Source organism: Ranitomeya variabilis, chromosome 1 (genome assembly GCF_051348905.1).
Source record: "Ranitomeya variabilis isolate aRanVar5 chromosome 1, aRanVar5.hap1, whole genome shotgun sequence".
Lineage (NCBI taxonomy): Eukaryota > Metazoa > Chordata > Amphibia > Anura > Dendrobatidae > Ranitomeya > Ranitomeya variabilis.
Window position 1 is genome coordinate 1,118,125,069 of NC_135232.1, and position 26,779 is coordinate 1,118,151,847.

The 26,779-nt window shown below is 44.5% G+C and overlaps 1 protein-coding gene across 5 annotated transcripts in view; it reads right to left on the bottom strand.

Moving 5' to 3' along the window:
• Positions 1 to 26,779, bottom strand: part of ST3GAL5 (ST3 beta-galactoside alpha-2,3-sialyltransferase 5) — a 120,137-nt gene that overhangs the window by 30,791 nt on the left and 62,567 nt on the right. For 3 of the 5 annotated variants that reach the window (XM_077280226.1, XM_077280227.1, XM_077280228.1), the window contains exon 2: positions 11,810 to 11,941. In XM_077280226.1, the coding sequence (XP_077136341.1) occupies positions 11,810 to 11,853 (44 nt within the window). In that variant the 5' untranslated portion in view covers positions 11,854 to 11,941. Of the gene's footprint in view, positions 1 to 11,809; positions 11,942 to 13,262; positions 13,738 to 26,779 lie in introns of those variants that run through there. The other 2 variants (XM_077280224.1, XM_077280225.1) reach the window with 2 other exon arrangements.

The following is a 26,779-nucleotide window of genomic DNA, read 5'->3' on the forward strand; positions in this document are numbered from 1 at the left end:
GTCTTCTGGTACCTTCCCTTCTGCCTTCAAACATGCCACCATCACACCTATCGTCAAAAAACCTAACCTTGACCCAACTGCTATGCCCAGCTATCACCCCATATCTTTGCTCCCATTTGCTTCCAAACTCCTTGAGCAGCATGTCCATGCTCAACTTTCCTCCCACCTCTCATCTAACTCTCTCCTTGACAACCTCCAATCTGGCTTCCGCCTCCACCACTCCACCGAAACTGTCCTGACAAAATTACTAAGTAATAACTTACTCACAGCCAAAGCTAACAGACAGTTCTCCATCCTCCTCCTTCTCGATCTGTCCTCTGCCTTCCACACAGTTGACCACTGTCTACTGCTACAGATTCTTTCTTTCTTTGGCATCAAAGACCTTACCCTGTCCTGGATTGCCTCATACCTTTCCGACGGCACATTTAGCGTTTTCCACTTCCACACTACCACCTCATCCTGCCCTCTCTATGTTAGAGTCCCTCAAGGCTCTATCTTGGGGCCCCTACTTTTTTCCACCTATACCCTTGGCCTAGGACAACTCATAAAGTCCCATGGCTTCCAGTACCACTTGTATACGGACAACATTCGGATCTACCTCTCTGGCCCAGATGTCACCTCTCTGCTGTCTAGAATCCCGGAGTGTCTATCAGCCATATCCTCCTTCTTGACCTCTCACTTCCTGAAACTCAATGTAGACAAAACCAAACTCATCATCTTTCCTCCATCTCATGTATTCCCCCTACCTGATCTATCTATTATGATAAACGGCATCACGCTCTCTCCATCACCTGAAATCCGCTGCCTCAGAGTAACTCTCGATTCTGCCTTGTCCTTCAAACCACACGTCCAAACTCTTGCCACCTCCTGTTGCCTCCAACTCAAAAATATTTCCATAATCCGTCCCTTCCTCAGCCCTCAAAAACTAAAACCCTTGTGCATGCCCTCATCATCTCCCTCCTCGATTACTGCAACACCCTCCTCTGTGGCCTCCCCACTAACTCTCTTGCACCATTCCCGTCTGTCCTCAACTCTGCTTCCCAACTAATCCACCTCTCTCCTCGCTACTCCCCTGTTTCTCCCCTCTGCAAATACCTCCACTGGCTCCCAATTCCCCAACGAATCCAGTTCAAACTACTAACACTGATCTACAAAGCCATCCACAACCTGTCCCCTCCCTATATCTCTGTACTAATCTCCCAATATCTTCCCTCACGTAATCTTCGATCCTCACGAGACCTCCTACTCTCCTCCACACTTATTCGTTCCTCACACAACCGCCTCCAAGATTTCTCCCCAATATCCCCCATCCTCTGGAATTCCACGCCTCAACACGTCTGATTATCTAGCACCCTCGGATCCTTCAGACGGAACCTGAAAACCCATCTCTTCAGAAAAGCCTACAGCCTGCAATAATCACCTCACCACCACCCGAGCTGCTGCCTCACCAACACCAGAGCTGCTGCACCCCCGACCTTCTGTCTCTTCCCCATTATCCCGTAGAATGTAAGTCCGCAAGGACAGGGTCCTCTCCCCTCTGTACCAGTCTGTCATTGTAAAATGTATTTACTGTAAATGATATCTGTAACTCTGTATGGAACCCCTTTCTCATGTACAGCACCATGGAATTAATGGTGCTATATAAATAAATAATAATAATAATGGAGTTTTATATAATTGGGCTGAGGAGCGATACTGTAGGATGGAGCCAAGAGAAGTTATATATTGCACAATGGAGCTATATATAGTGGTGACTGAGAGGAGTAAATAATCTGTGGTTGCATCACATTCTGGATGACACATCCAAGCAGCAGGATGGCTCTGGGATACTGTATATACCGTAATTGTGGATGGCTGGCTGTGACGCCAGGCGAGATTGATTACTCATCTCATAGTCATACAGTAGTACTCAGGTTGTTGATTGCGGCTGTGAGTCGGCCTCTGGTTTGTACGCTTCTTGCTGCTTCATGCTCAATTAATTGTCTATGGAACTGACAGAAGTAGGCGAGCGCTGTGCTCAGGAGTCCCAAAGACAATGTAGGTAATAAAGCCTGAGCATGAGCTCCACTGCTCCATTCACAAAGGGCTGCAGAGCCCCGCTCTCAGTATCGCTGTGGGGTCCCATCAATCAACAAGTTCTCCCCTATCCTTTGAGGGATAACTTCATTTTTTTGGACTAAACCTTTAAGAATTATACTACAGGGGGTATGTGATTATAATCCCAGGGGGAGGGGAATGATTATTGCAGGGGGTATGTTACAGTCCTGGGGGTGAGTAATAATTTTACTACAAGGGGTATGTGATTATAATCCCAGGGGGAGGGGAATAAATATTGCAGATGGTATGTTACAGTTCTGGGGGGGTGATTAATAATTATACTACAGGGGGCATGTGATTAGAATCCAAGGGGGGAATGATTATTGCAGGGGGTATGTTACAGTCCTGGGGTGATGATTAATAATTATACTACTGGGGGAATGTGATTATATTCCCAGGGGGAGGGGAATAAATATTGCAGGGGGTAAGTTACAGTTCTGTGGGTGATTAATAATTATATTACAAGGGGTATGTGATTATAATGCCAGGGGGAGGGGAATGTATATTGCAGGGGGTATGTTACAGTTCTGTGGGTGATTAATAATTATATTACAAGGGGTATGTGATTATAATGCCAGGGGAAGGGGAATGTATATTGCAGGGGGTAAGTTACAGTTCTGTGGGTGATTAATAATTATATTACAAGGGGTATGTGATTATAATGCCAGGGGGAGGGGAATGTATATTGCAGGGGGTATGTTACAGTTCTGTGGGTGATTAATAATTATATTACAAGGGGTATGTGATTATAATGCCAGGGGGAGGGGAATGTATATTGCAGGGGGTATGTTACAGTTCTGTGGGTGATTAATAATTATACTACTGGGGGTATGTGATTAGAATGGCAGGGGGAGGGGAATAAATATTGCAAGGGGTATGTTACAGTCCTGGGTGAGTAACAATTAGACTACAAGTCATATGTGATTATAATCCAAGGAGGAGGGGAATGAATATTGCAGGGGGTATGTTACAGTTCTGTGGGTGATTAATAACTATACTACTGGGGTTTCTTTTATTATAATCCCAAGGGGAGGTGAAAGATTAGAATGTAAGCCCGCAAGGGCAGGGTCCTCGCCCCTCTGTACCAGTCTGTCATTGTTAGTTTGTTTACTGTAAGTGATATTTGTATTTTGATGTAACCCCTTCTCATGTACGGGATTTGGATGTTTCGCCCCCAGCAGTTCTTCCCCAGCAGGCCCCCAGGATGCTTAGCACCCGCACATTTCACACCCGCACATTTTGCCCCCAGGAGTTCGCCCCCGGATGTTTCGCCCCCGGATGTTTCACCTACACCTACAGCATTTTGTCCCATTGCTGGGGGTTCCTGTGGCTGCCTTAGCTCAACCAGAGTCTCTTTTGGCTGGCCTTAAAGGAGTATTATAACCCTAGAACAAAAAAAAACTGACATACTTACCTGTCGCAGCTGCAGCTCCTTGGGTCACGGAGTGCAGTCTAGCGGTTCCCCGTGACGTCTTCTCCTGCTTCTTGCTGACTTTTCATCTTGCCTGGATCACTGATCCTTGAAGCATGATGAATGCCGCGGCAGTGAGGCTGAATGTCTCCTGGCTGCTCACTCCTGCCCCATTCGTCAATCCAGGGGGCAGGATGCCTCTCCTGTAACCAAGACACTGATGCGCATGCGCAGTGCCGCGATGAGATCAGGCAGAAGAGGAAGCTGGGAAGAAGGAGAGGACTCGTGGTGGCCTCCGGATCCAGCATAGCGATCGATCGCCAGCCCATACAGCCAGGAGAAAATCAGGCAAAGATGAGCAGAAGAAGACCTCCGGGGGCAAACTGCTGGGGGCGAAATGGGCAAACTGCCGGGAGCGAAATGTGCGGGGGCGAAACATCCTGGGGGCCAAATGCTGGGGACGAAATGTGCGGGGGCAAAATGTACTTGGGGGGCGAACTGCTGGGGGCGAATCATCCTATAACCCTCATGTACAGCACCATGGAATAAATGTTGCTATATAAATAAATAATAATAATAAAAGATTATTGCAGGGAGTATGTTACTGTCTTGGGGGGTGACTAATGATTATGCCACAGGGGGTATATGATTATAATCCCAGGGGGAAGGGAATGGATATTGCAGGGGGTATGTTACTGTCTTGGGGGGTGACTAATGATTAAGCTACAGGAAATGTGTGATTATAATCCCTGGGGGAGGGAATGGATATTGCAGGGGGTATGTTGCAGTCCTGAGGGATGATTAATAATTATTCTACAGGGTTTGTGTGATTATAATCTGGGGAAGGTTCAGGGAATTAGGTTTTTAATTTGGGTAGAAGGATTCATTTCTATTCTACGACTGATCATTGCAGGGGGATATGGAATTATAATTGGGGGCAGGGCCGGCGTTTGGCACAGGCAGACCAGGCAGACGCCTGGGGCCCCCACGTACAAGGGGGCCCCCTGCATCTGCAACCCCTGTATGAAGTGCCCAGAGGGTTTTCAGCAGTGAATAATGCTGTGCATTGCTCTGTAGTCCCAGAAGTCCTGGAGCTCTGTGCTGATTGCTGTAGGATCAGGTTTCACAGTCACATACAGCAGCCATCAGCATAGGCTCTGACCACAGTCACTGAATCACTGCTTGTAATCTGACAGGGCGACCTGCTGTCACTACTGTCTGGATGACATAAGACAGGAATATTGTCTGCTGAATCAGGGCATTTATTATATAGAAATAAATGAATTTCCACGTGAAATAATAAGGGTAAATTATACACATATAGTACAGGTGTGCATAGGAATCAGCGTTTTTGGTGCATTTTTTTTGCAGCCACGACATGCTCTCTTGGCAGTAAAAACACTGCTTTCAAAGCACCCATTTTTTAGGGTACGTGCAGAGGATCCGGAAATGGCAGCACTTTGGATGCAGCGGACAAGTGCTGCGTCCAAAGTACTGCCATGTTTTGAACACAGGTGATTCTGCGTGTGTTCATTGATCTGTGCGGAATCCCTCCGTCCTATACATTGCAGGGGTGAAATTTCTCTGGTGGAGACTCCCGTCTGCGCCAGATAAATTGGAATGCTGGGGTCTGGAGAGACGTGCCACATGTCCGTCTCCCCAGGTGAGGTGCGTGTGTCGGTGCGCGCATAGTAGAGATGGAATTCCTTGAAATCCCATCCACTACCCTGTAACATCTGGCCGCTGTGGGTTGGACGCTGCACAAGTACACAGCAGCCGACCCGCAGCGTTTACTGATTGTGGACACACACCCTTAGAGATTTTGCTGTTTGTTTTTTACAGTCTGCATTTTGTCTACAGTACACGTTTAATAAAGTTAGTGTTATTCACAAAAAACGCAGCGAAAAACAACGTTGCAACATTTGTAGCATTTGTTAAACTTTTTCATTGCTTTCTACAGGTGAAAAAAATTGCTGAAAGTGACACGCTGCAGATTTAAAAAACGCTGCAGTTGTGAAATTCAGTCAGGGGAAAATAAAAGGGTGTGCAAGAGATTTCTGAAAATCTCAGTTTTTGCTTGTGCTGTAAAATGCTGTAAACTTAATTGCAAAAGAAAAAGCTGCAAACATTCTGCATATGAACATGGCGAAAAGCTACTTTTCAAAGTGCCAGCAAAACATAGGAGATTTCCGAAATCTCCTGCAGGTGCTTGTTTGTTTTCTGACTGGATTTCAGATCTGTAGCGCTTTTTAAATCTGCAGCGTGTCACTTCTTTCAGTGAGTTTTCACCTGTAGAAAGCAATGAAAGAATAAAAAAGCTGCAGATATTGCAACGGCATTTTTCACTGCAATTTTTTAAGTGGTTTTGGTGAATTAAACTATTAGGTCTCGTTCACATGTTCAGTATTTCACATCAGTATTTGTAATGCAGAAACAGCAGTGGAACAATGAGGCTATGTGCACACGTTGCGGAATCTGCCGCGGATTTTTCCACGCAGATTCCTAAAATTCAGCAGGTAAAATGACCTGCGTTTTACCTGCAGATTTACGGCGGAATTACCGCGTTTTTTGTGTGGTTTTCAACAGCATTTTTACACCTGCGGATTCCTATTATGGAGCAGGTGTAAAACGTTGCGGAATCTGCACAAAGAATTGACATGCTGCAGAAAATACAATGCAGCGTTTCCGTGCGGTATTTTCCGCAGCATGTGTATGGTGGATTTTGTTTTCCATACGTTTACATGGTGCTGTACAACGCATGGCAAACTGCTGCAGATCCACAGCAAAATCCGCAACATGTGAACAAACCCTGAGAAACACGTCACCACTTCTGTATTTCTCACCCTCCTGGTTTTGGCTTGCACATACTGATGTGAAATACTGACCAAATACTGATCATATGAATGTGGTCTTAAACATACTGTAGACAAAGCAAACATCCTCACTCCAAAAAAAAGCTGAAAAAGTGTGAAGAACACCACAAAACAAGATGAGAAACAGGTGCTTTGAACGCAACGTTTTTACTGCTAATAGAAAAGGTTTTGGCTACTGAAAAAAATGCTGCATGTGAACATAGTCTTACTCTGAAATGCTATGTCTATCTGTGGTGTTACATAGGACTGCATGTGACAGCTACTAAATTATCTGTACTCAGAGAGTTATCACTGTATTATCTGTGGTGTTAAAAAAAAAATTAAGAGGGGGTTGGGGGCAACTCTTTGTCTTGGGGCTTGGGCCCCCAATCTTTTCTGACCCTAGCAATGCCCCTGCATACAGCTAATAGTGGCAGACCTATTGGCCGATATAAGGCCCCTAAATCATAGCTCCCAACCGTCCCTTATTGTGCAGGACTGTCCCGGTTTTGAGCCTTTGCCCTGCTGTCCAGCACAGGATGCTCTGCTTCCCGCAGACAGCAGAAGCAGCTGACACGCCCCGTTGTGTTAAGCCATGCCCCGGGCCCTTACCCTTCCTGGCTGCCTGCTTTCTGTGCACAGGACCTGTGATGAGGTCACAGGAGGGGAGGAGTCAGGGGTCACATGATCGGGACCTCCGTGGATTGCTGGAATCGGCTGCCTGTGCTGGTTGCCAACTTGCCACATGGTGCTGCAGCTGCAGGATAAGGTAAGTAATGCCTTGTGTGGGGTCAGGAGGTGTACAGTGTGGATGTAGCAGAGCCATGTGTGTACGAGGTGTATGGAGTAGAGTCGTGTGTGTGCAAAGTGTACAGAGCGCAGCCGCGTGTGTAGGAGTAGCTATGTGTGGCCATTATATGGTACAAAGTATCATGTGCGGCCAATATACAGTATGGAGCATCATGTGCGGTCATTATACAGTATGGAGCATCATGTGTGGTCATTATGCAGAATGGAGCATCATGTGCGGTCATTATACAGTATGGAGCATCATGTGGGGCCATTATACAGTATGGAGCATCATGTGCAGCCAATATACAGTATGGAGCATCATGTGCGGTCATTATACAGTATGGAGCATCATGTGCGGTCATTATACAGTATGGAGCATCATGTGTGGTCATTTTACAGTATGAAGCATCATGTGGGGTCATTATACAGTATGGAGCATCATGTGTGGCCATTATACAGTATGGAGCATCATGTGCGGTCATCATACAGTATGGAGCATCATGTGCAGTCATTATACAGTATGGAGCATCATGTGTGGTCATTATACAGTATGGACCATCATGTGTGGTCATTATACAGTATGGAGCATCATGTGCGGTCATTATACAGTATGGAGCATCATGTGTGGTCATTATACAGTATGGAGCATCATGTGCGGTCATTATACAGTATGGAGCATCATGTGGGGTCATTATACAGTATGGAGCATCATGTGGGGTCATTATACAGTATGGAGCATCATGTGCAGTCATTATACAGTATGGAGCATCATGTGCGGTCATTATACAGTATGGAGCATCATGTGCGGTCATTATACAGTATCGAGCATCATGTGCAGTCATTATACAGTATTGAGCATTATGTGGGGTCATTATACAGTATGGAGCATCATGTGCAGCCAATATACAGTATGGAGCATCATGTGGGGTCATTATACAGTATGGAGCATCATGTGGGGTCATTATACAGTATGGAGCATCATGTGGGGTCATTATACAGTATGGAGCATCATGTGCAGTCATTATACAGTATGGAGCATCATGTGCAGTCATTATACAGTATGGAGCATCATGTGTGGCCATTATACAGTATTGAGCATCATGTGGGGTCATTATACAGTATGGAGCATCATGTGCAGTCATTATACAGTATGGAGCATCATGTGTGGCCATTATACAGTATTGAGCATCATGTGCGGTCATTATACAGTATGGAGCATCATGTGGGGTCATTGTACAGTATGGAGCATCATGTGCGGTCATTATACAGTATTGAGCATCATGTGGGGTCATTATACAGTATGGAGCATCATGTGCGGTCATTATACAGTATGGAGCATCATGTGCGGTCATTATACAGTATGGAGCATCATGTGCGGTCATTATACAGTATTGAGTATCATGTGGGGTCATTATACAGTATGGAGCATAATGTGCGGTCATTATACAGTATGGAGCATCATGTGCGATCATTATACAGTATGGAACATCATGTGCGGTCATTATACAGTATGGAGCATCATGTGGGGTCATTATACAGTATGGAGCATCATGTGCAGTCATTATACAGTATGGAGCATCATGTGCGGTCATTATACAGTATGGAGCACTCTGTGGTCATTATACAGTATTGAGCATCATGTGGGGTCATTATACAGTATGGAGCATCATGTGCAGTCATTATACAGTATGGAGCATCATGTGCAGTCATTATACAGTATGGAGCATCATGTGCAGTCATTATACAGTATGGAGCATCATGTGCGATCATTATACAGTATGGAGCATCATGTGCGGTCATTATACAGTATGGAGCATCATGTGCGGTCATTATACAATATCGAGCATCATGTGCGGTCATTATACAGTATTGAGCATCATGTGGGGTCATTATACAGTATGGAGCATCATGTGCAGCCAATATACAGTATGGAGCATCATGTGCGGTCATTATACAGTATTGAGCATCATGTGGGGTCATTATACAGTATGGAGCATCATGTGCGGTCATTATACAGTATGGAGCATCATGTGCGGTCATTATACAGTATTGAGTATCATGTGGGGTCATTATACAGTATGGAGCATCATGTGCGGTCATTATACAGTATGGAACATCATGTGCGGTCATTATACAGTATGGAACATCATGTGCGGTCATTATACAGTATTGAGCATAATGTGGGGTCATTATACAGTATGGAGCACTGTGTGGTCATTATACAGTATTGAGCATCATGTGGGGTCATTATACAGTATGGAGCATCATGTGCGGTCATTATACAGTATGGAGCACTGTGTGGTCATTATACAGTATTGAGCATCATGTGGGGTCATTATACAGTATGGAGCATCATGTGCAGTCATTATACAGTATGGAGCATCATGTGCAGTCATTATACAGTATGGAGCATCATGTGGGGTCATTATACAGTATGGAGCATCATGTGCGGTCATTATACAGTATGGAGCATCATGCGGGGTCATTATACAGTATGGAGCACTGTGTGGCCATATTTTTTGTTTATAATTATTGTATATGAAACAGTGTGATCAGCAGTTCTAAATGGGTGTGGTTGGGACGTGGATATGGGTGTGACTAATTATGAATGGGTGTGGTCAGAGGCGTGGCCTAAAATTTGACGCAAACTTTGTCCCTCTTTCCCATCTTCAAAAGTTGGGAGGTATGCCTAAATATGGGGGCCACAGTGTGAGCACTGGCTCCAGGCCCCTCCACCAACTGTATCCGCATCCTGCTCATGTAATGTAACTTAATTGTTTGTGTGATTTTACAATGTTAGCATTTGGGGCCTCACTTTAAATTTTTGCCTAGGGCCCCACTTTGTCTAAAACCGGCCCTGATTGGGGGGATGATTTATTTTACTTATTGGTGAGATTATTGCTGGAAGGAGATCTGAATGAGGAAGACGATCAAAATCGCAGCGTCTTTCTACTGTTTAATTAGTAAAAAGCTGTACATTTCTTGCTTATTGTTAATGACCACATGATTTTGCAGCCATTAACGACCAGTAAAGCATTTGTGGTTAATTTCTAATGACAGAGAAGAAAGGAGATTATCTTTAATGGATACAATGGTGCAAAATCTCATTCTCTAGAGGTTAGAATTAAAGGGGTTTATCCATGAAGATGATACTGATGGCCCAGCCTTAAAGTCTGGTGCAGATGACGGTATTTTTACACAATGGAGAAGGTGGAGAAATTCTTTTCTCCATCTTCTCCTCATCACACTCTGATCACGCTCTAATCAAATTGTCATCTGCACAATTTCTCGGATGAGAGAACAAACGCTGATGTGACCCAAGGAAAATTCAGTAGCATCAAAGTCCAGGACAACCCCTTTAAACATGGATATTTTCATACACTATCAGCAAACAGTATAATGCTCAATACTGTATAATGACTGCACATGATGCTCGATACTGTATAATGACCGCACATGATGCATGATGATATTACAAAAAAGACCACAAGATTTGAAAAAGAAAAGTATATCTGAATGTTGCAGAACTAATCGTGATGCAAAAATTAATCCCTTCAGTAGCCAATTTTCATTTTCACAATTTCATTTTTCATAACTTTTTTAAAAAATTTTCCACCCACATGGCCGTATGAGGACATTTTTTTTTTGCCGGGTATTGATGCCTATTGGTGAAAAAATAACTTTGCAATTCCACCATTGGGTTCTGTTCTTGTGTAGTTCATTGTGGGGTAAAAAAGGACCTGGTGACATCATGCTGCAGGTCAGTGCGACTATGGCGAAGACAAACTTGTATGTTTTTTTAATATTTTAATGGTTATAAAAATTCATAACTGTAAAAAAAATATAATCAGAGAACTTTTTGCTATTTTTTTGTGGATGGAGCTGTATGTGGGCTTCTTTTTTTTTGCATGGTTGGGACCACTAGTGTGGAATCTCTGGAGCAACAAGGGATTAAACAGGTCACTATCGGTGGGGGGTAGAGTTTAGGATTAGGGATGAGCAGACCTATAGAAGTTTGGGTTCTGGTACTCGACCCAAACTTTTTTAAAAAGTTTGGTTCGGGTAGGAGAACTGTACCAGAACCCAAACCCCATTGAAAACAATGGAGATCTGAATTTTTGAGCTGGAAATTTTTCTCTCTCACTCTCCAGAACTCCAATCATTGCAAATAAAGTCCATGTTCGGCATTTGCCACCGAACACTAACCGTCCGATACGAACCCCGAACTTTTAAATTTGAGTTTGCTCATCTCTATTTAGGATATCTGGCTGGGAGGAAAGTTTCTTCAGCAGATATCTCCCACATCTTCCAGGCCAAGTTAATGCTAAAGCCCTCCTGTTCCAGCCAGAAAGAGGTCCAGGACCCCCTGTTCCTCCATTTTGTTTTTGCTTCTAGGGCTCACAGGACTTTTTTATTTTTAAATTTCAAGGTTTAATGCTCCTTTAATAAAAACACTGGCGTATGCTTGTCACGGGTTACGCAACTCATAGCTGCAGGCGCTGAGGTTATTGGCAGCTATAACAGGAGGCACAAGGGAACATTGTACATAAGGACGGCAGTAATATAACATTAACCCCATGATGTCCACACCAGACGATCAAGATGACCTCGCAAGGCATTAAAAAAAAAAAGCAAGAAAAAACGTAAAAGAACTGACCTGAAAAAGATCCTGCAACAGAATTTACAGGTCGGCCTTTTCATCTTCCGCCCCTCTGATGGACATTACCGGCAGGTTGGAGGGCACCGCAAGGGGGACGGCGGACGTTCTTCAACACTTCCACGGCCAGACCTGCAAGTGGCACAAGTAAAGAGATGAGGAGGAGATGCAACCTCAACTGCTGCATATTCATGTCGCCATCTAACCTATTTGTGTGGCCGGCACTCCCTGTACAGTGAGCAAACCTGAAATATTCTACTATACGATCACATGTAGGAAGTGGTGGCTGTTTACGCTTTTTCGCCTGCTGCTCTGAAAATATACTGATATAGCATGCGCAGCGGTTTTGTCACTTAACTCTTTATTAGTTGCAGCATTGTCAGAGCGGTGCAACGCGCCAAACACCAGACACCGTAGACCCAGTGAGCACTGAAGGTCAATGGAAGAAGATAGACGTTTCGCGAAAGACCAACGCTCCTTGACGGCACAGAGGAGGATTCGGTGCAGAACAGATAGTAACAGCAACTAACAGTCCACACTAGAGATTGACCACTTCCGTCACAGTGTCCATCACTTTGATGGGTAAAATAAAACTGCTTGGCGAGAATAACAGAATGCGCTACAATGCAAAAACCTGGGGGGGTATTTTATAGAAATGTATCGCTATGACCACATTCACAATAATTGAATTTTTTTGCAATTTCTTCTTTATTTGTTTCCATATTTCATATTCTTTTTTTATCTATATTTGTTCCAACTTCTTAAAAGTTTTTGCAAAGTTTCAGAAACAAGAGTAAGGGCTCATGCAGAGGGGAGAGTATGAATCAGACATGGGCTGAACTAGATGAACTTAAAGTCTTCCTTCAACCTTAATAACTATGTTACTATGTGCTTTTGGATTCTTAATCGGACAGCACACTGACCCATGGTGTTCAATAGTGTTGTTCAGATGAATTAATTTTTTTTCTCAATTTCTCAAAAAATTGCACCATGCACTACTTTCATCCGAGTCTTGGATGGGACTTACCCATTGAAATCTTTGGGCGCATGAAAAAAAAAATCTGACCCCACATTCACCATTAAAGTGGCATCAGATCTTTACGGATGAATTTCTATTATAAACCTAAGAAACTGCATGTGTTTATATACATGTCTTAATCGCACATGGATGGAAAGAAAAAATGGACACACATGGCATATGCATGAAAATCTGATGAAAATTAGAAAAAAAAATCATCCGAGTCTTCTGGATGAAACTCGGAAAATTTTTCAGGCACTCTAAAATATATAAAATGCAACAAAATCCGAACATGCAAATTTTTCGAATACGGTTTCAAGTGCATACTAGAAAATACTAAATACTGCATAAATAATGTGCAAAATGAGAAAGCAACCATTGAAATGCATTGGCAACGGATTTCAATAAGAAAAGCAGTAGCAATACTAGCCCTACCGTAAAGAAAAACCACCTACTCGGCCCCGCTGTGTCCGATGCTTTCAGCTCTCCTATGTCCTATTTCCGCACTTCGTCGTCGGTGATGGGGAAGGCAGATTTTCTGGAAAACATTACTTTCTAAAAAGCTTCTAATTTTCAAAATGCTGCAGGGGGAACTTTTCTACTACGGCGAGAATTAAGCCCCAAGTGATGAAAGAGTCAACATTCACCAACATATCCTTATTGTGTTCATTTCATAGAAACGAATCCTAGAAACCGGTACCAAAACGCGTTACATTATCCGAGAGGATGCCATGATCCACGCTGTTCACACCGTCGTCAGAAGCTTCGAAAGAAGTCGAATTTCTGGGATGGATAGGAATATTGGCACATTTTCCAGACTAAACATTTCTCCATGTCCTGGGAAAGTCTTCTAGCTGAAATCACCTTGTTGTGGCTGCTCCGCCTCGCTCCACATTCTCTCTGCTGAGTGATGGTCATGAGGAGGATCAGATGGTTGTAAGAGGAGAAGGGAGGTGGAGAGAGGCCCGGTGTGGGAGGAAGGACGGATCATTTTCTCCTGCCACTCTTCTGTTTCTGCTTTGCCAGCTGTGACTGTGCTCATTAAGGACCTACGTCACATCTATACTCTAGGACTCAGCTTTCCTTCCTTTAGAAAAATGTGTCCTTCGGGAATGTTAGTCAAAAAATAGCTTCATTCCCCTATAAACTGCACATGAATCCTCGAAACTCTCGAAACCTCTCCTTAATAAACTTTACTCCAAGGGTTTCTGCACGCTTAGTTTTTTGAGACAGTTAAAAAAGTTTTGGGTTTGTGTAGACAGAGTCTTTTTGCTGACTTTTTGGAGCAAAAACTAAGAAGAAACTCCAAATTTTTGAGTTTTGCATTTTTGAGAAAGATTTTGGAAAGTTTCCACTTTGTGTACACAACGGAAACGTATTCAGGAAATTCTCCTTCTTTGGAGAAGTTTTTCATTTTTCATTTCCTAAAGCAGTTTTTTTTCCTTAAGTGTTTTTTTTAGCAGTATTTTGGTTGGATAGTACTTAGTTTGGAGCGAATTTCATCAGGAGTAAATTCATAGAAGGGATATTCACCTTCTTTTGTCCCATCACAAATTTTTCACAACCTTGAAGCAGAAGAAAAGTGCTCTAAAGACTGAACATGTGAACAACAAAAGTTTTGCAATAGAAATAGCCTTTCAGACATTTTTTAGAGCGTACCTGCTCCCAAAAACTCAGTGTGCACATACCCTAAGAGCTAATCAATTCCTCTGTCGTAAGCCTAGATCATGCAAGTGGGTCTTGAAAGAAGATTGCATCTTCTCAAACGTACTGCCTTGACGGGTTAAAGCCCTTTCCAACAGAAACAAAATCCAAATGAGATTCACAATTTACTGTTAAAGAATTAGCCAAGGCAATAAATCAACTGAATTTGTGTAACATCCCAGGGCATTGGAAATCTCTATCCTGAAGTGCTATAATTCAATTTCCGACACAATTCATTTTTTTCCAAAGGAAGCCAATCTCCAGTGATGGTTCTGATCTCTAACGAGGAGGAAGGATTCTTATTCACGTGGAAGTTACTGTTCAGGATGACTTATTATCACAGATATAAACCAGTTTTGCAAATACAATTGTAAACAAGTTGAATTCTAGAATTCCTTGGCATAATTCAACCACGTTCGTTCAGGTTTCTTATTGAGATGCAAATTAAAGAATAACAAGATTAAGGTCTTTTCATTAATTGAATTATTCCCGAAAAATGGGACAGAATATAATTTTTGACAATAGGTGATGAATCGGCCTTCAATAGGCTCAGTTGGAGATTCTTGTTTTCGACTTTAGGTTAGCTTGGGCTCTAAAATTAGGGCAAAATTTCTTAAAAATACAAAAACTTTGCAAGAATTCAATCTTTTCCTCCCTTTGACTGAACTACTTCAACTCTCTATTAATCGATTTCCCTCTTTCTAAACCCTCCCATTTCCAATCCATCTTGAATGCAACAGCCAGAGTCATATTTCTGTCCAGTCACTACACCGGAGCCTCTACCCTGTGCCAGCCATTGCAATGGTTACCCATTAGCTACAAAGTACAATACAAATGTATCACTCTCACCAACTTTCCGCAGTTCTGCACCACCCTATACCTCCTCCATCATCTCTGTCTACCACGCTACCCATGCTCTCTGGTCCACTAATGACCTAAGACTGACTTGCTCTATAATTCAAAACTCGGACTCACATCTCCAAGACTTTTCTCTTGCTGCAACAGCTCTCTGGAATGCACTACCTTGGACAATTCAGTTAATTCCCAGTATCCAAAATTTTAAGGGTGCCCTAAAAACACCTTTCTTTAGACTGATCTATCACCTGACCTTGCTAATGTAAATATTCCCTGTTCTCCCTTCCTAAAGCTTCCTGAGAATCTGGTTGCATCATTTGGTTCCACACCCTCATTTCATTGAATAATACTTTGCACCTCTACTTAGTCACTTGCTGGAAACCAGGTCATGCATGTTATTAGGATGTCCCAATTTATTTATTTTTTGGCATAGCTGCGCCTTTCAGGTTTGAACATGGGTAGTAAGAAAATACAAATTTCCTTCTTACATGGACGATTTGTTAGTACTTACGGTATATCTCAAGCTAAAACTTCACTACCAGTTGGAAGCCTTTGGTTTTTTAGACTTAATTTATCAAAGGGAAAAAAACTAAACTTGTCGGCCCCATAGCAAAATTTGGGCCCTCCAGGATCATTTTTCCTAATATATATGTGCCTTAAAACACAATTTCATGGCAATTTTCAGAAATGGAGAAAAATTAAAAAATATCCATGGTTTGGTAGAATAAACTTGATTAGGATATTAATCCTTCTAAGGTTTGTGGGGTTTTTTTGTTTCCCACAGCTGTTAAAGTGAAGCCATCATCAGAAAATGATCTATTGTTTAAATTATTTTTTTGTGTTATGCTGGGGCTTATTTTAGACTCATACTTCCTAACCTTTCAAGAAGAGTTTTCAGCAGACTCCTTATCAGCAGAGGCATGATTGCAATAACAGGTAATACCTCTGTACACAGCTGATAACAATGGATCCACCAACCACAATAGGCAATGTCGCGGCTGACCCTGCTCCTCCTCCCTTAACAATGACCTTTGCTCACACGTATTAGACACTTTAAGATAAAATTAGGTTGGGGTCTGTTTATTGCAGCCTTTGACATATGTTGTTTTCTAAAACAGGAAGTCACTGAATCACCCTGTTCTTCAGAAATGCCACAGATGTTTGTTTTGGATCATTGTCATGTTGGAAAACTGAACGTCTACCAGGAGCACGGAGTGATGGAGATCTTCTCTTTCAATATAGAGCAGTACATTTGTGAACTCATGATACCATCAATGAAATGTATCTCCTCAACACCAGCAGTGCTGGTAACCATGACCTCGGCATTGACTGACAGCCAGCTTCAATGCAGAGCGACTGTCAGTCAGGGCTGGGGGATCAGTTACAGCCACCACTCTTCATTCTCAGATCGGTGACTGGACAAGCAGCGGCGCTGCCCCCATGACTGAAACCTGAACGCTACAGAGGGAAAAAAGTTGATTTTCTCCCTCAGTTTTTGGCTAAGTGCGGGGCGCTGAGCAGATTAACCACATATCTTCAGGTTAATAGCATTTTTTTCTGGTGACAGGTATGATTGACATCGGTGTCTCTGTGAGATGGTGTCATGGGAAGCCTAGGTGGGCAAGAGTTAATAACCCGGGCCCCTGCAATTTCCCTCAGACTAGGGAAATCCTGACTGACCCTCTACCTAGAGTTTACACTGATGGTGTGCATGTCTAGGCCTCCACCCTCACCCTGTCTGTTACAACCCTAGGCTGAAACCACCACCCAGTGAAGAGATCATACACCAATACCCACAGTTAGCACAGACAAGGATAAAGGAAAATATACACCATGCCGCAGTCACTCAGGAATACACTATAAATGCACAGGGCAAAATAAATACAAATATAGGAAGGAGTAAATAAGACAAAGGGAAATACACCACCAGATACGACACTCCAACTCCTAGCTCACCACTCCAGACCGAGATAACCAAGCACTAGACAGAAGCTATAATCGGCGATGCCCAATGTTCAGAAGAACTATTTAAAGGCCGTGGGCATGGCCCAGCTTCCAATCCGAGCACCAGCTAAATTAACCCCGGACCAGCTAGATAAAATCTAGCCGATGCCACTGAGCACATAGTGGACAAAAGCGGAATTACCGCTGTCTGTCGAACGCCCTGGTATGAACAGCGTCTGACATGACAGTACCCCGCCTTCTATGAGGGACCCCAGGGCCCTCACGGCTTATAGGACCGGATGACGGCGGTGAAACATACTGACCAGCCGGTCCGCGTGAACGTCCGAGGCTGGTACCCAGGACCTTTCCTCAGGCCCATAACCACGCCAGTGTACCAAGTACTGTAAAGTACGACGCACTACACGAGAGTCAACCACCTTGGAGACTTCGAATTCCAAATTACCATCCACCAAGACTGGAGAAGGCATAGGTGTCGCGTCCACAAGACCCACCATCTTTTTTAGCAACGATCTGTGGAACACGTTGTGTATCTTATACACCGTAGGAAGCTCCAATCGGTATGCTACAGGGTTAATGACGGCGGCGACCCTAAATGGACCAATAAACCTTGGACCCAATTTAAGGGATGGTATCTTGAGTCTTATGTTTTTTGTGGATAACCACACCCAGTCATCCACACTCAGGTCCGGACCTGGCACACGCCTACTGTCAGCCACATGTTTGTACCTAGCACCCACACTCAACAGGCGCTGTTTAACTCTCCTCCAGACTGATGACAATTGTGCTCCTAACTGATCCTCCTCCGGAACACCGGAAGAGGCCCTCTGACTCAAAGTACAAAATTGAGGATGTAGCCCGTAAACACAAAAAAACGGAGACTCCACAGATGACTCCTGGCGGTGATTATTGATGGCAAACTCAGCCAAAGGAAAGAACGTAGACCACTCCTCCTGGTTATCAGAGACAAAGCAGCGTAAGTACTGTTCCAAATTTTGGTTCATACGCTCAGTCTGACCATTTGACTGAGGATGAAACGCCGAAGAATGAGACAACTTGATCCCCAGCCGTGAGCAAAATGCTTTCCAAAATTTTGCCACAAACTGAGTACCCCTATCAGACACGATGTCAGACGGAACCCCATGAAGTCTGACCACCTCCTGCACAAATACCTGAGCCAGAGTCTTAGCGTTAGGCAACGAAGGCAAAGACACAAAGTGCGACATTTTTGAAAACCGATCAACAATCACCAAGATGACCGTGTTCCCAGCTGAGGAGGGCAAATCAGTGATGAAATCCATGGAGATTTCCGTCCATGGCTTACTAGGTACCTCAAGAGGAAGTAGTGTGCCAACAGGACGGGAGCGGGGCGTCTTAGCCCTAGCACACATGGTACAAGCTGACACGTATGAGACCACGTCCTGTCGGATCTTGGGCCACCAAAACCGACGTGACACCAACTCCAAGGTACCTCTAACCCTTGGGTGGCCAGCCAGGACAGCATCATGATGCTCCGCCAAAACCTTTAAGCGGAGATGAAGCGGTACAAAAGATTTGTTGATGGGAAGCTCAGATGGTACCTCCTCCTGAGCCTCGGCAATCTCAGCCTCAACCTCGGTAGTGAGAGCCGAAACCACAACACCCTTTTGGAGGATGGGTACTGGATCCTCCCGAGGTTCTCCCCCCGGAAAACACCTGGACAGAGCATCCGCCTTAGTGTTTTTAGACCCCGGTCTGTAAGTGACAACAAAGTTGAACCGCGTGAAAAACAATGCCCAGCGAGCCTGCCTGGGAGACAGACGCTTGGCAGACTCCAAATAAAGCAAATTCTTATGATCGGTAATAACAGTAACCTGATGAACCGACCCCTCCAAGAAGTGTCGCCATTCCTCAAAGGCCAACTTGATTGCCAACAGCTCCCTGTTACCGATATCGTAGTTACGTTCGGCGGGCGACAGTTTCTTGGAAAACTGGACGCAAATCACGCAAAGATGAGCCTTGTGATAGTACCGCCCCCACACCAACCTCAGACGCATCGACTTCCACCACAAAAGCTTTTGATACGTCTGGCTGCACAAGAATGGGGGCCGAAACAAAACTGTTCTTAAGAAATTCAAATGCGCGCACCGCAGCCTCAGGCCAAACGGAGAAATTGGTACCCTTTTTAGTCATGTCAGTTAGCGGTTTAGCAATGATGGAAAAATCCTTGATAAATTTCCTATAGTAGTTAGAAAACCCAAGGAACCGCTGAAGTGCTTTCAGGTTATCAGGACGTTCCCAACGCAGCACCGCCTGCACCTTAGCGGCGTCCATTTTAAAACCAGAAGCAGACACAATATAACCCAAGAAAGGCAACTCTTGAACAGAAAATACACATTTCTCAAGTTTAGCATACAGCTTATTCTCTCTGAGAAGCTGTAACACCTGCCTGACATGATCTAAATGAGTACCACGGTCGCAAGAATATATGAGAATGTCATCTAGGTACACGATAACGAATTTCCCCAAAACATGCGAGAACACATCATTAATGAAATGTTGGAACACTACAGGTGCGTTAGTCAACCCAAATGGCATCACCAAATTTTCAAAATGACCCTCAGGGGTATTAAAAGCCATCTTCCACTCATCACCTTGACGGACTCTTATGAGGTTGTACGCCCCCCTGAGGTGAAGCTTGGTAAACCACTTAGCACCTGCCACCTGATTGAACAAATCCAGTATCAATGGCATAGGGTATGGATCACGAACCGTAATCTGGTTCAACTCCCTGAAATCCAAACACGGGCGTAATCCGCCATCTTTCTTCTTCACGAAGAAGAACCCTGCTGCCACAGGCGAGGATGAAGGCCTGATGTGCCCTTTGCTCAAACTTTCAGCAATGTAATCCTTTAAGGCTTGTCTATCCGGACCGGAGATGTTAAACATCCTTGCTTTAGGCAATTTGGCCCCTGGTTTAAACCTGATAGTACAGTCATAGGGACGATGTGGTGGCAACTCTGAACAACCCTTCTCAGAGAACACATCCACAAAATCCAGAAGTGACTCCGGAACGCTTGAAGTCACAGCAGACACACATGCGGCCAGGCAATTCTCCTGGCAGAACTCGCTCCACTGAATTATGTCCTGAGTTTTCCAGTCAATAACCGGGTTGTGCATAGACAACCATGGAAAACCCAAAACCACCTGAGCAGGAAGATTCCTGAGCACCTTACATGTAACCTGCTCCGAATGTAGAACCCCAATGTGGAGTTTCACCTCAGCCACAAACTCAGTAATCTCCCCCTGTGAGAGAGGAGCAGCATTGATGGTGACCACGCGGATAGGATGAGGCAGTTTTTCAATCCTAAAACCTGCTGTGCGCGCAAACTCCTCATCAATGAGATTTGTGGCTGAACCAATATCCACAAAAACAGTAATTGGCAGCTCACTGCCAGCGATAATAACCTTAGCAGGGAGCATGCATTGAGAAACCACCATGGAGGATATACATAAGCTCAGATTGGCCTCCTCCACACCCTCTGAGCTTAGAAGTTTTCCGCCGTTGCGTTTTTCTTAGACAGCAGAGGACAGATGTTAATAAAATGACCAGTTTTACCGCAGTAAAAACAGGCCTGAGCTCAGGGGCTCAACGCTTCACATGTGACACCCCTGCGATTTGCATAGGCTCCGTGGGCTCACCTGCAGCAACCTCACGTGAACCTAAACGCTCTCCCATAGGCGGCGTCTCATGCTCCCCCTGACGCAAACGGCGATCAATGCGGACAACCAGACTCATAGCGGAATCTAGAGAAGCAGGAGTCTCGTACATCAGAAGGGCTTTTTTAACCCTTCCAGAAACCCCATGAATAAACTGACTCCGCAGCGCTGGATCATTCCACTGAGTGTCGACCGCCCAGCGACGAAATTCAGAACAGTAATCCTCTGCAACTCGCTCCCCCTGGCGAATAGTGCGTGTCTTAGATTCTGCTAGAGCCATTCTGTCAGGCTCATCGTAAATGTTTCCAAGAAAGGAAAAAAAACTCTCCACAAGTCAAATGCAGCAGAATCAGATGGCAAAGAAAACGCCCATGCTTGGGGATCCCCGTTTAACAATGACAACACCAGGCCCACACGCTGAGCCTCATTACCCGAGAAGATCAGGCGCATGCGGAAATATAGTTTGCAAGCTTCACGAAAAGAAACAAATTTACTGCGTTCCCCAGCAAATTTTTCAGGCAAAGGAAACTTAGGCTCAGCAACTCTACCTGTCGCTCCAGCTTGCACATTAGATACTGCTAGTCCCTGTTGCTGCACTGCCCCCCTCAACTCAGTGACCTGTAGGGACAGCGCCTCCAACTGGCGGGTTATGGAAGTCATGGAATCCATGACAAAACAAAAAAAAAGGAAACCCTTTATTTTATTTTTTTTTTCTAAGGCCGATTACAATGTCACGGGAAGCCTAGGTGGGCAAGAGCTAATAACCCGGGCCCCTGCAATTTCCCTCAGACTAGGGAAATCCTGACTGACCCTCTACCTAGAGTTTACACTGATGGTGTGCATATCTAGGCCTCCACCCTCACCCTGTCTCCTGTTACAACCCTAGGCTGAAACCACCACCCAGTGAAGGGATCATACAACAATACCCACAGTTAGCACAGACAAGGATAAAGGAAAATATACACCACGCCGCAGTCACTCAGGAATACATTATAAATGCACAGGACAAAATAAATACAAATATAGGAAGGAGTAAATAAGACAAAGGGAAATACACCACCAGCAACGATACTCCAACTACTAGCTCACCACTCCAGACCGAGATAACCAAGCACTAGACAGAAGCTATAATCGGCGATGCCCAATGTTCAGAAGAACTATTTAAAGGCCGTGGGCATGGCCCAGCTTCCAATCCGAGCACCAGCTAAATTAACCCCGGACCAGCTAGATAAAATCTAGCCGACGCCACTGAGCACATAGTGGACAAAAGCGGAATTACCGCTGTCTGTCGAACGCCCTGGTATGAACAGCGTCCGACATGACAGATGGTTGCAGTTCCTTCTTTGTTAGGTTACTTTCCCATGATCAGTAAGTAGCAATGCTGTGGACGCTGCATTCTAATCACGCAGGTAAATTCGCATGTGTTCACTGAGCGGAATGCGGATTTACCATATCCCGTACATTCTATTGTGGAAATTTCTGTTACGGAGACTAGTGTCTCTGCAACAAAAATTTACATATTGCGGCTCATAAATCCGCACCGTGGGTGAGTTTGTGCAGCGTCAAAAAGAAGCACAGTGGGCATGGGATTCCTATAAATCCCATCCACTGTGCTTGTAACCTAGAACGCAGCATTTTGAACACAGCACAAGTGCACTGCGTCCAAAACGCTGATATTCCAGGTCGTGGCCACGCTCCTTTACATTTTTGTATCAGTTTTGCTACAGTATTCTGACTGATCAGTAAAGCTTTGCTGAGCTTCATGTGTTCTTCATCTTTCTTGTGTAAATAAATCATTTTCTCTTTCTTGTGACATTTCTCTTCTATGTGGTGCCATTGCTGACAGTTTTTTGTTAAGTAACTGCCTTTTATAGTCAACTGTCTGTTGGACACCAATTTAATGACTAAATAGGGTAAGCAAGTTCCTATATATCTAATATTAAAATATAACTTTTATTCTATTAAAGCCTAAAAAAGTGCAAACATATAGTGCTGACAAAAGGTGCTAGGTGCATACATACAACAAGAAGACACATATAGAAACGTATCACCGCCAGAGAATTATAGTGAACTAATAGTAGCTCGTCTCTAATATATATCAAAGTAGAGATGTATAACTACCGAAAGAAGGACAATCAGTCCTGATATTCTGAACACATATATTCTCTAATGGTCAGGTAGGATAGAGTAGCTATAAAATATCATAATTGTAGCTATATACTGATATGAAAAAGAGGGTCCTTTCCTCTCGGGTACCCACCCTTACAGTACTTCCATATACCTGGCGGTGGAATGATAATGATGTGCAACCTTCTGGGTGGGTTTTAACCCGTTTCTGGAGCTATACTTAATCCTCGAGCCATGGAGGCGTCGGTATATAGATATGGTTGGTTTATCTGCATGTGCCATTTTTAGAGACTCGGGAGAAAGAGAATTGCTCCCCCTGTTTATAAGATGAAATACAGCAGTACAGGATATGGTTGAGTGATGGCTGTCCCACCTCTTGTATTGCATAGAGCGCAATGCGCTGGCACACATTACCATTGACCGGGCGGTACACAAGTGGAAATCCCCGCCCACCGGATATGACGTTACGGCATGTTTTGCCAACGTCTTTGTGTCCGGAACTAATGTGCGCACCGTAATTCAGGGTGCACGTGCAGCGCCCCAGAGTCCTGGTCGTTGCAGTACTGACGCTCCGCCGCTAAGGGGAGTGATGGTACGTCTGATGGCACTTAAGGAGTTCACCTGACCAGGTGTCACACTTTACACTTCACATTCTGGCCACCAGGGGAGCAAAGGGTTCTATGTATTAGGCCACTCCTCACAATCTGGTAAAACTGGGGGCTGGATAGGAAGTTAGTCAGAAGCTGACTGGGTTGGATCCAGGCAACATCCTGTGGCAGAGGGTGTTGTGGGGGAAGATTCAGGGGGGTCTCTGTCAGGGGTGGGATCCTGACAGTGGCCTAGCGAACAGAACAGAACGTTACGGAGCCGCGCCTGCACTTGAATGCGGTGGCATCCTAAGAGAGGAAAAGAAGCAAGGTTTATTGTGGAGAAGTGAGAAACGAGATCGCAGCAAAAAGGAGATAAAGCCAGTAGGAGTCGTGCCGTAAGATCGAGGCAACATCCTACTGAGGCGCGTAGCCGGTGGCCGGAACGCCGAGGAAGTATTAGGCTCCAAGCAATACTTCAAACAGCGGCAGGACAGTTAATTTTAGGTTGGCTATCTCACCTAAATCACCTAAGCAGACATAGGGGGCAATTGTGGGAGAGGGGCGTCACTAGGGTCCCGGAAGAACTCCAGGCCTACCTGTCATACGGGTGCGTCCTATCCATATCATCTGGGGGACGGAGAAGAACACCAGAATCAGTTGTGAGGGAACATCAGAAACAGACACAACAGTTGTGAGGACTATCCCGTGGTGCTCAGCAGGGAGGTACTACAACACACAGGCACTAGAAGGTAGGCACTGATTTCCACCTGCAAGGGAAACTCTGGATGTGCCTTCAGACCGGCCGGTCTCAGCCAGCCCTGTTAACCGTACTCTGGATTGAGGATCCTGAAGCCTTCAGTAAAGAGGTAAAGAGACTGCAACCCTGTGTCCTCGTTATTCCTCGCGACCTGCACCATGCACCATCATCACATCTCTCATTGGACGCCCCTTAGCAGGGTCACGGACCGGGTCTAGCCACCGTGACAACCCCAGAACTGAGAGAGAGAGGCCCGGTACCGAGTACCCCGCGGCCCTGCGTCTGGGGGCGCTCCACACGCATCCGAATACACTGGAAGTCGGGCTCCCGGCGTCCGGAAGCACGAGATTGCTAACGCCGGTGAGTAACATATATAAGAAGGCGGAGTACAGACCGCTTTAGCGATATGCTCATCTATTATGCATGAAGGTGACACAATCCCCTGATGATTACAAGCCATATGAAATGCGTTGGGAGGCACTATTCAGCAAGGTGGACCTATAGGGAATGATGCGGTTACATTCAGAGAGCCACTCTAATGGTCCACAACAACTCAAGCTGCACTAAGTCCAGATGATGACCGTGAGAAGGCAGATGAGTATAATACTTGACCATATATGCATGCGATGACGTATAATAAGGCATGCACTCTCTGAGATTGAACACGGAATAGGTTCACATTGCCGTACGATCGCTGTTCTTATATGAGCATTTTTGTAAATTATCATTTCACCGCCAGGTATATGGAAGTACTGTAAGGGTGGGTACCCGAGAGGAAAGGACCCTCTTTTTCATATCAGTATATAGCTACAATTATGATATTTTATAGCTACTCTATCCTACCTGACCATTAGAGAATATATGTGTTCAGAATATCAGGACTGATTGTCCTTCTTTCAGTAGTTATACATCTCTACTTTGATATACACTCACTGGCCACTTTATTAGGTACACCTGTCCAACTTCTTGTTAACACTTAATTTCTAATCAGCCAATCACATGGCGGCAACTCAGTGCATTTAGGCATGTAGACATGGTCAAGACAATCTCCTGCAGTTCAAACCGAGCATCAGTATGGGGAAGAAAGGTGATTTGAGTGCCTTTGAACGTGGCATGGTTGTTGGTGCCAGAAGGGCTGGTCTGAGTATTTCAGAAACTGCTGATCTACTGGGATTTTCACGCACAACCATCTCTAGGGTTTACAGAGAATGGTCCGAAAAAGAAAAAAAATCCAGTGAGCGGCAGTTCTGTGGGCGGAAATGCCTTGTTGATGCCAGAGGTCAGAGGAGAATGGGCAGACTGGTTCGAGCTGATAGAAAGGCAACAGTGACTCAAATCGCCACCCGTTACAACCAAGGTAGGCCTAAGAGCATCTCTGAACGCACAGTGCGTCGAACTTTGAGGCAGATGGGCTACAGCAGCAGAAGACCACACCGGGTACCACTCCTTTCAGCTAAGAACAGGAAACTGAGGCTACAATTTGTACAAGCTCATCGAAATTGGACAGTAGAAGATTGGAAAAACGTTGCTTGGTCTGATGAGTCTCGATTTCTGCTGCGACATTCGGATGGTAGGGTCAGAATTTGGCGTAAACAACATGAAAGCATGGATCCATCCTGCCTTGTATGGAGCATCTTTGGGATGTGCAGCCGACAAATCTGCGGCAACTGTGTGATGCCATCATGTCAATATGGACCAAAATCTCTGAGGAATGCTTCCAGCACCTTGTTGAATCTATGCCACGAAGAATTGAGGCAGTTCTGAAGGCAAAAGGGGGTCCAACCCGTTACTAGCATGGTGTACCTAATAAAGTGGCCGGTGAGTGTATATTAGAGACTAGCTACTATTAGTTCACTATAATTCTCTGGCTGTGATACGTTTCTATATGTGTCTTCTTGTTGTATGTATGCACCTAGCACCTTTTGTCAGCACTATATGTTTGCACTTTTTTAGTTTTTAATAGAATAAAAGTTATATTTTAATATTAGATATATAGGAACTTGCTTACCCTATTTAAGTATTTCCTGGTTCCTTCTAAACCTAGAGTCTAGCTGGTATTTGTTCAATTTAATGACTAATTAAACTTTCTTGTGGTTGAATTCTGGACATATATACTGTATGGTCATGAAAGCTTTGTCATACCTATGTTTATTTCCTTTGGGTGTATTGGAACAACACAAAAAATGAGAAAAAATAGGAACATAATTTCACACAAAACCCCAGAAATGGGGAAGGACAAAATTGTTGGCACCTTTCCA